At 43.3% G+C, this 9,971-nt stretch overlaps 1 protein-coding gene across 4 annotated transcripts; it reads left to right on the top strand.

The window, feature by feature from the left end:
- The first annotated feature begins 381 nt into the window (after nt 1-381).
- Nucleotides 382-8,892, top strand: LOC136499267 (uncharacterized). Of its 4 annotated transcripts, XR_010769969.1 has the most exons (11): nt 383-596; nt 892-923; nt 2,120-2,305; nt 2,966-3,145; nt 4,303-4,487; nt 4,592-4,687; nt 4,900-4,945; nt 5,053-5,159; nt 6,681-6,782; nt 6,865-8,723; nt 8,825-8,892. XR_010769969.1 is itself a non-coding variant. In XM_066494979.1 (10 exons), exons 1-10 carry the CDS (start codon nt 517-519, stop codon nt 7,918-7,920), a joined length of 2,052 nt encoding a protein of 683 aa, XP_066351076.1. In that variant the 5' UTR covers nt 382-516; the 3' UTR covers nt 7,921-8,892. The 4 variants fall into 4 exon arrangements, 3 of the variants coding, with proteins under 3 accessions (XP_066351076.1, XP_066351075.1, XP_066351077.1); XM_066494979.1 differs by having other exon boundaries at nt 382-596; nt 2,138-2,305; nt 6,865-8,892; XM_066494978.1 differs by having other exon boundaries at nt 6,865-8,892.
- The last annotated feature ends 1,079 nt before the right edge of the window (nt 8,893-9,971 follow it).

Raw genomic sequence — 9,971 nt, 5'->3', positions numbered from 1 at the left:
TCCTCCCAAAGCTGCCCCACGGCGTCAGCATTATCCATGCCCACTCCCTCAGAAAGGCCGCACCGTGAGGGACTGCCGTGCCGCGAGAGATGGCGTGGCCGCGCCGCGCCAAGATCGGTGGCGTGGCAGAGCCAGCCACGTCACCGGTCAGCTCCTCCGGTCTTCGCCACGTCATCTTCCCGTCGCACCACAATGCATGACGCGTCACATGCGTTTGGCCGCGCCATGGCGCGACCAAAAGTGTTAGTTTTAAAAATAAAAAATAAACAATTTTAAAATAGTTTAAAAAAAGTGTTAAAATAAAAAAAAACGAGAGGAGACCCCTCGGTTTCCGTTACCACTTCCGCTGCGGGGTCCACACAGTAGATGCCTCGTCATACATAAGACTTGCTCTGACCCTTCCACCCGAGCAACCTTCCCTCATCCACCCTCGCCCGACCGACGTGCTAAGACGGCGCGGGCGCGGCGGTGCTCGCTCCCGCCGATCACGACGGTTGCCGATCTTATTACGATTGGATGGCCGCCGCCGCCGCTTCGCCTCCGGTTCCTTTAGGACCCGAAGCCTCCGCTCTCCTGGACGGGGATCGCCGTCCCAAGTTCGTTCTTCGTCTCCCCCCTTCTCTCTCTTCCGACTCACTGTTCGATTCGGTTGCTTATCTTTTTCTCTGGTGATGAAATTCGATATGCCGATGCACGATTCTAGTAGGTTATTTACTTATTTCTGCCCATTAGATGCGAAAAGGTCCGTGCTTTTGTTGTTTGCCGTGGTAGGATTTCCTCCGCTAGATCAGAAACCGCCGTGACGCCGTTGCTCTGTTTGCGTTTCATGGCAAACCTAGATTTCTTCGGCTTTTCGTGTGTTTGAGCTTTGTTTTCTTTGCCATCGTGCAGGCCCGCTGTGGCAATCTCATGGGATTCCCCAGGTACATATCTCTATCTGCTTACCTACGTCCTTGCTACACTTGCTTTGCTTACACATCTCTGTCTGCTTACCTTGGACCTTTCTACACTTGCTTTGCTTGCTGCTTCCCGGTGACCTGTATGTACATGGAGTGGTCTTGTAGAGTAGAACTGTAAGTAGATACAATGCCAGGGTACTAATGCAATTCGGCAAATAATTACAAGAAGCTATACTCTCTAGATATACTCTGCTTTGCGTTTCGAAAAAGAACCTTGCTCATCAAAGTATTTCACTGCTCTCTTCTTTCCTTGTGAAAGTTTGGAAGGACACATTTCTGTGTGCTTACCTGCGGCCTTTCTGCACTTGCTTGTTGCTTCCCAATCACCTGTATGTACATTGAGCGATCTTGTAGAGTAGAACTAAGTAGATAGAATGCCAAGGTATTAATGCAATGTGGCAAGTTATTACAGGAAACTGTACTGTCTGCTGTGCAGTTCGAGAAAAGAACCTTCCTCATCAAATTAGAAAGAAATAACATTCTTTTCCCTAATATCTTGATTCCTGATTGGGTGGTCAAGTTCATCCAAATATTGTGTTTTATCGTGTGCATCTGGATAATGAATGCAATTATGGACAGTCTTACATGTGTTACCCGAACACCAGTGCCCTAATCTTTTTGCGAGTCAGATACCCTGCACCAGTGTTGGATCCCAGTTGGTATTTGGCGTTTCCCTAAAATCCTGCCATATTGGACACCTGTTTCTGAACCAAACACTGAGACCCATATCATGTAACCGTTCCTGTGCACGTGTAGCTCATTACATTTACTATTAGGAGGCCTGGTGCAAGCGGTAGAGTCTTACCGCCTGTGACCGGAAGGTCCCGGGTTCGAGTCGTGGTCTCCTCGCATTGCACAAGCGAGGGTAAGGCTTGCCACTGACACCCTTCCCCAGACCCCGCACAGAGCGGGAGGTCTCTGCACTGGGTACGCCCTAGTCATAGTAGGTTCATTCTATAATCGCTTGCTTAATGTTGCTTTAGTTGCTTCAGTCTTCGGTACAGATATAACTTTTTAAGAGCGCAAATTCGTTGCCTATCTGAGCATGCAAAAGACAAATAGTTACAAAGATATTTCTTACTGTACTTGCCACCTAGGAGGACCTGCACCTGAAAGTTCTATATATTTAGTGTCTGATCTAAATTTTGGATAACATGTAGCACTACGCAGCCATGCAGAAAGGTGTGAGATAGAGTCAGAAGCGTGTGTCATTGATTCTTCTCTGCTTCCAGTTCTAGAGGAATTGTTGCAGGACATCTATGCACCATTGCAACCACAGCCAGTGGACTATGAACACCGACGTATTATGATTAATGTTTTCAACAAAATCGCTGGAGGAATTTTTGGTAAGAGAGTTCTCCTGCATGTTCGAGAAAAAAAAAATATTTGTATGGAATCATGGGGGTCAAGGATTCATATTCATGTAATGTGCTCTTGGGATCATTGTTAATTGTAACAGATGTTTATTTACATTTTATAGACATTTGTACAAACCCAAACTTGCTTGGGACCAATAAATGGATCACATTCATGAATGGTTGCAGAACGCATATTATCATGCAAATCATAAGTGCATATGCAATCAGGCATGTTTTTGACTGATGAACCAATAATACCTCTTTAAAACACATGAAAGTTTATGGATAACTATGCAACAGCAGAATAGGGTTTCACCATACACCTTATTTAAGGATATCTCATCAGCTTATATTTATGCTTCAAATGGTAGGAGAACATATAAAGAAAATTTTGTCCCCTATATGATAGAGCATTAAGAAAAAAAATAGAAGTGCATTCGAAATTATGAACCTGGTTTAATTGATGGCCTGTTGCGTTTTCAGAATTTTTGTTGGAACTTTGTTACAATGTGTTACATTCCAGCCAAGCACACCTCTTGTCAGTGTTAGTTGATAGTGTGTTCTGTGGAATTTTAGCTACCACTTTTATTAGGAAGTCTTTGCTTTCCATTTAAAATATTTGAGTTCACAGTTGGTGTTACTTTTCAGGTAAAAATAATGGGCTTCCAATTGTGGAACCATTTGGATCTTTCACAATGGATCTATTTACTCCTAAAAGTGACCTGGACCTCTCTATCAACTTTAATACTGATACAAATGATCAGTATCCTCGCAGGAACAAGATTTCTGCTATTAGGAAGCTTGCAAATGTTCTATTTTCTCATCAGCGTAATTATTGTTCTAAGCACATCTCACATCTTCCCTAGCATTTTTTTTGTCCCTTCTAGATTTTCTTATTCTTATCCATTACTTGAATTACTTGCACAATAAGACTTGGAGCTAATAGAATCGAATAAGGGAATGAAATAGATCTAGCGACTTCATATATGAGCGAAGTAATCTTGAAGTGACCATAAAGGTTCATATGAGAAAACAATAGCTCCAGCAATAGTATTATAGTAATCAGAGAAGCTGGATTTGCAGTTTCTGCTAGCTTGTGCCAGCATGTGCATGGAGCTGTAACACAAATATATGACACAATAAAATCGCTTTGAAATATTTTTTTAAAATTTCTGATACAGTGGCGACACCATGTGTGTGTTACCACTGTTTTGAAGGAAAAGCTAAATGTGTAATGCATATGCTTCAACTCACCTTAGATAGGCTGCTGCATTGAGTTCAATATTTGCTTCTGTGAAAAACATCAATCCAAACACACCCATGTAAAAACCAACGTGTCACTAATAGCCTACAGAGGCTATTTGCACTAATTTTCCTGTAATGTTTCATTATTGTTGTGAGTTGTCAGTTGTGAAATTACTATAAGGACATTGTATTGGGATGGCGATCTCGGCTTGGAAGCAGCTTTGTATTATTTTATTGTATGGGCACTTGTATAATTGGATTCTTTCTTGATAAGGTTGTAGGGTAGGATTGATATGAGAGGGGTGTAGTGAAGGGAAAAAGTTAGGAAAATTAGCCAGTAAAGTTTTCATTCCAATTAATGTTGTTAATGCCAATGAAATTTTCATCCCTGTACATATTGGATGTGACGAGGCAATTAGCAAGAAACTTTTGATGGCAATGTTACGCTTTGTCATTTCCTTGTCTAATATATCTTTCTGAATTAATTTCACAAAACGACAACCGTTTGTGACAATCTAACGGTGACCGTTTCACAAAACAACTACTACTTACCCACCTGCCATCCAAATAGAGAATAGTTTTAGTGGGCCACACAACTGGTTTTCTTGAGAGCTGTAGTTGCTTGTTACTAGGGGTCAAAGTTGTAGTTTTATGAAATGGCCAGCAGAAGTTGTAGTTCCTTATTACAGTAGTTGTAGTTTTGTGAAATTAACTCTCTCTTTTTATCTTACTAATTTCAGGTCAAGGTCTCTGTTATGGTGTTTCACCTATTGTGACTGCTAGAGTTCCTGTACTGAAGGTTACTGATCAGGGAACTGGTGTAGAGTGTGATATTTCAGTAGAAAACAAAGATGGGATGTCAAGATCAGTGATATTTAAATTTATTTCATCAATTGATGAAAGATTCCGGATACTTTGTTATCTGGTATTGTGATTCTTTGTCTTGATATCTTGGTTTAGATTGAGATGCTAAGTAACATGAATCTCCTCATATACATGATATGATAACAGCTGCTGTTTATTCTACAGATGAAGTTCTGGGCTAAGGTACATGATGTTAACTGTCCCAAAGATCGAACAATGAGCTCCATGGCAATTATTTCTTTAGTTGCTTTCCATTTGCAGGTAAACTGAGTAACTGACTCAGTTACTTTTGTTTGATATCTGTCAACCTGCATGATCATGAGTAGATTGACCAGTAGTTTTGCTGTTCATATGGAATTTCCATAATAGATTTGTAACCTGAATGTATACGATGGCTGTTGAAGAAACACTCTTTACTATTTGAACTAGGAAAAAATAAATGTGCTCATTAAATTGTATAATGTGGATTGCAGACAAGGCGTCCTCCAATATTACCTGCATTTTCTGCCATATTGAAAGGTACTCAAATCTGAGCACATGCCATTCTCCCTTGACTGCATTTTCTGGGATCATCATGCTATCATCAGGCTATAGATAGTAATATGATAGTTTCTATCCCCTTGCAGATGGTACAGATTTTGCAAGTATTGAGAAGAACGTATCGCTATTCGAGGGTTTTGGGGACAGCAATAAAGAGTCTATTGCTGAACTTTTTGTATCACTAATGAGTAAAGTGAGTTGTTTAAAGTTTACCTTCTATTTATGTTTGTCACATGTCAATATTTCATTTTGTGTTTGGACCAATAGGCACGAGTTGATGATTTTCTATTTATGCTTTTTTTTAGTATAAATAATGCACACCTTTTTTTTTGGGGAGATTCTACACTTGATTGACAAAAGAATAATAACCTGTGGGAACATGAGGCCTGTTAAATTTAAATCTGATCAGATGAACAAAAGGGCGTACCCAGTGCAGAGAGCTCCCGCTCTGTGCGGGGTCTGAGGAAGGGTGTCAGTGGCAAGCCTTACCCTCGCCCGTGCAATGCGAGGAGACCGCGACTCGAACCCGGGACCTTCTGGTCACAGGCGGTAAGACTCTACCGCTTGCACCAGGCCCACCCTTCATCAGATGAACAATCAATTTAATTAGTATTTAAATACTATCCTATTTTTCTCGGAGGACAGAGTTCTCACACCTGGTGACATAATTCATTCATCTCACCAGGCATGATAACTCTGTCATTCATCTAGGAAGCTGAACTAGCTCTGTTGGTTGAGGGTGTGGACATGGACACCCAGGTTGCTGGCGCCCTCGTTATCTGCATCGTTAGTTTCAGTTGCCAGATCTTCCCCAAACAGAGACTAACGGCAACCCATGTTTCGATGGTCCAATAAAAACTTTATCTTTGTAGTTTGATATTTTATGTGAAGCAGAATAACGTGTCTAACCTGGAGTCCATGCTATTATATAGCATAATTTCTCAGTTTCGTAGAAGCTACGGATTCCATTTTTTTCTGTTCAATGGTTGCTGATTATGTAACCTGTCTAGCCCGGAGCCCATGCTATTGTAGCATATTTTTTTCAGTTTCGGATATAATATAAAATGGGAACCATAAAGAACACCTTTTCAGGACACTATATAAGGTCTGGAACACATTAGATTAGAACTTGGATTACAGAAAAAACCCATCATACATCAACTGTGTTCTAGAGGGTGATAAAACACATTAAAAAAAAGGGCGTACCCAGTGCAGAGAGCTCCCGCTCTGTGCGGGGTTTGGGGAAGGGTGTCAGTGGCAAGCCTTACCCTCGCCTGTGCAATGCGAGGAGACCGTGACTCGAACCCGGGACCTTCCGGTCACAGGCGGTAAGACTCTACCGCTTGCACCAGGCCCGCCCTTCGGTGATACAACACATTCACTCCTGTAAATAATTTTCACCATGCCACTATGAACCTGACTTCCATTGAGACGATTGATGCCAATCACATGCAATGCTCTAGGATAAGGAGGGTCCCAGCCCCCCTGGGCGCCATATGATAACTGTTTCTTCTTATTAATAAAATACCGCCGAGCTTTTTTTTTTAAAAAAAAATCTAGCATGTAGCTAGTTACAGTTAGATTCTAGTTCTTTCTTTTGGTATTGTGGCTGCATATACACTGCCTGTGAAAACTGTTTTTTTTTTACAAAGTTTACACGTTATTGTGGCTCATTCTGCTCACTTATGTACATTCTTGGCCTTGTCTGGTGCAGCTAGTGTCAGTGGAGGGTTTATGGGAGCAAGGGCTCTGTGCTAGCAATTTTGAAGGGTCATGGATATCGAAGACCTGGGCGAAGGGTGTTGGCAACTTGAATGTAAGTTCTATTAATTTTGGTTTAACATTGTATTAGACGGTGCATGCAAAACTTTGTTTATGTAGCGAAACAATTCATGCAGGTTGAGGACTTCTTGGACCGATCTCAGAATTTTGCCAGATCGGTAGGGATGAAGGAGATGCAGAAAATCTGTGAATGCCTAAGGGCTACTGTTTCTGATTTGAGCAAGTTTTCTGAGGGTAAAATTGCTGCGCCCAAGCTAAAGGCCCTGTTGTTTAAGCCTTTGAACCAGGCTAACCCAGTCACTAATCCCCGTCAGAAAACTGTTAAGAGGAAGCGTGCTAATCCAAATAAGACAAGCACTAACCCTATTCAGAAAAATGCTAAGAAGAAGAAGGCCCTTGAGCAGGATAAACTAGTCATATCTCCTGGTCAGAAAGATGGTAAGAAGCCCCTTGATCAGGAGGAGTCAGTTAGTTCTCCCATTCAGAAAGATGCTAAGAAGACCACACCCCTTGACCAGGATAAGCTAGTCATTTCTCCTGGCCAGAAAGATGAGAAGAAGCCCCTTGTGCAGAACAAGACAGTAATTTCCCCCATCCAGAAGAATAACAAGAAGCCTCTTGATCAAGAGAAGCCCCTTGGGCTGGAGAAGCTAATCATCCCTACCGGACAGAAAGATAAGAAGAAGAGCAGCAAGGTGGGACCTGACTCAGGAAGCAGTCATGTGCAACAAAAGAAAGTGAAGGCTACTGTATCCACCGGCCGTGCTGCTAATACTCATGTTTCTAGTTCAAGGCCTCGTCCTTTTTTTATTCCACAAGCACATCGGCCCACCCAGCCAATTGTTGATCAGTTTGCGCATATACCTCAGCACCTGATCAGCCCTTCTGCTTTTGGTTATGGGTTGCCACCACCACATCTGCATCCAGCCTATCCTCATCCTCATCCTCATCAAGGATTGGTAGGCCAACCACAGGGTAATTTCCTTCATTTCAATCCTGGTATTCAGCTGCAGCATCAAGGCCAGGCTTTCTTTGGCCCTCCATCCGTCCACCATCCCATGGCGAATGGGTTTCTTCACCCGTTTGGTATCAATGGTGCTCAGCAAGTGCAGCGCATCGACAATAGGTTGGTGCAGAGGCCGCCATATGGTTTTGGTCCGGGTTTCTGGTGATGATGGTTGCAGCTGAGGAAAGGTAGGTTGCTAAACTAGTGGGGGGTTGAGGCAAAAGAAGTTCGTTTAAAGGAAAAGGTTGTTGTGTACTTACCTTGTGTCTGTATCTGTTCTAAAGGGAAAAATGTAAGGTCGGAAAGGAAGCTGTAATGTTGTTTGATCTGGTTTAAGTTGTTGATGCTACCATCTAGGTGTGCTATCTTTGTGCGAGCTTATCTGAGATGCATGTGAGACCGTCCGAGTTGTTGAAAATCTGCTGGATAGTGAGAGTGTCCTGCTGAATGGGGTAAGATAACAAGAAAGACTGAAGTTTGTCCGTCCTGGATGGAGTGTTGGAGGTGTGCAATTCAACATCATGATTCCAGGTGCCAGCCTTCCTGTGCGTGTACGGAGCAGGCAGGCAGGTACAGTCTGTTGTTGGGTTCCAAAACAGAATCGTGTCCAGCTCCAAGCAATGCCATAAGTGGAGGGTACTTGCAGATGTGAGCCGTCTGAATATGAGATAGTATGCTGCTGATTGGAACGAACAGTGTGCTCTGTTGTTGGCTATCTGGAGTAAGCGACCAGCAGGCAGGCATGAGCCGTTGCTTGTGCCATCCTGAAACTGTGGCGTGCTGTTGTATTGTATCAGCAAGGCAGGCAAAACCGGTTTAAGACAAGACAAGATGCCCCGCGACCGTTGCCTGCCGCCCATGGTAATTGCCAATCTGGGGGCGGGTGACGACAACGAGGCGACCTGTTCTGTCCTGTTCATCGGCAATTGGCAACACTGAACCTGGAAGATAAGAAAGCCCGGCGTCTGTGCAAGGAAAATGGACTTAAGGCTCGTTTACTTTGAATTTTGGTGTTTGATGACCAACACAATTAAATTGAACTAATGAATTTGTAACTAATTATTTTATAGTTTAATAGGGTGTAAACGTGACTTGGACGAAGGCGATATGATGATCCGATGATCAATATTTTAAGCAAGACTCTAAAAGCACAAGAGAGGATCCAAGATATAAGCAAAGTTTAAACACGAAGATAGGAACCAAGCCGGACGCAAGATCGCGAAGAAACGAGCTCCATAAAGGTGATCGGATGCGGCCCTATGAGGAACGGACACGTCCGATCAGTTGCTCAGCAACAATGATCGGACGCTGAGCGAGACACTAACCGGACGCACGGACTTTGTAACACTCTCGGTGTTACACTGCAAGTTTTCTACTAATAATACTTCCTGAACATCATGATTATGTGTTAGTGCATGTGAGAATAAGCAAAGATAAATTTCTTGGCATGAAAAATGATTAACACAAATGATACATAAAGAGAATTCAATAGGCATGTTATATCACTTAAGGTTGGAAACCAATTTTGATTAAGCAAAAGTGCTATAAAACATATATGTGACACCTTAATAAAGTTTGAAGTACACATTTTGTAGAAGATAGTGTAACTTTTGTTTTAACAAGATAGTAATGTTATGTAACATTTCTAATAGCTTGGAAATCGAATTTGAAGCAAACTAACTCAAGACAGTCAATTTCTCAAGTCTGAAAACAGATTGACAAAACTATATTTGGTAATTTTTGTAGAGAAATTGGGTTATGGAGTGGTGTTGTATTATGACTTGTTTTAGTAGGCTAATATACTCTCTAAGGTGTAGCAAAGGTGGTTTGAGAATTGGGTCAACGGTTTAGGTTTCTCGAGCGCTTTAAAATCCGTGCTTGGTGTGTTCTCGGGCTGTTTTCCCGGTTGAGCGCGATCACCAGCACCGGGGGCACGACGCCACCCGTCGGGCGTTCTGCGCGCGCATGTTGGCGCGCTCGGCTGTCCACCGCGGGCCAGTCGGCTGCTGCCACGCGGGCCCGACGTCCTAGCTGCCGTTGTCGCCCTACCGTGCGGACGTCCCGTTCCGCTGCTGCGCCGCAGCTCTGGCCGCATCACTGGCCGCCTCGGGCTGTCGTCGCGCGGAGCAGTGGCTGCCCGACTTGTCCCGTCACGCTGCCCCATCGCCTACTGCCATTGCCGCGTGTTGCTGCTGCTCGCACAACCGAGCGTCGCGG

This window comes from Miscanthus floridulus, chromosome 13 (genome assembly GCF_019320115.1).
Source record: "Miscanthus floridulus cultivar M001 chromosome 13, ASM1932011v1, whole genome shotgun sequence".
Classification (NCBI taxonomy): Eukaryota; Viridiplantae; Streptophyta; class Magnoliopsida; order Poales; family Poaceae; genus Miscanthus; species Miscanthus floridulus.
The sequence above is the reverse complement of the archived record's forward strand: the minus strand, read 5'-3'. Positions and strand labels throughout refer to the sequence as shown.

What these genes read in the sequence shown, in the direction of transcription:
- LOC136499267 (XM_066494978.1), top strand. Translation starts at nt 517, where the DNA reads ATGGCCGCCGCCGCCGCTTCGCCTCCGGTTCCTTTAGGACCCGAAGCC. An exon ending in AATCGCTGGAGGAATTTTTG is followed by an intron (nt 2,306 to 2,965) that starts GTAAGAGAGTTC and finishes GTTACTTTTCAG; the next exon opens with GTAAAAATAATGGGCTTCCA. An exon ending in TTGTATCACTAATGAGTAAA is followed by an intron (nt 5,160 to 6,680) that starts GTGAGTTGTTTA and finishes TGTCTGGTGCAG; the next exon opens with CTAGTGTCAGTGGAGGGTTT.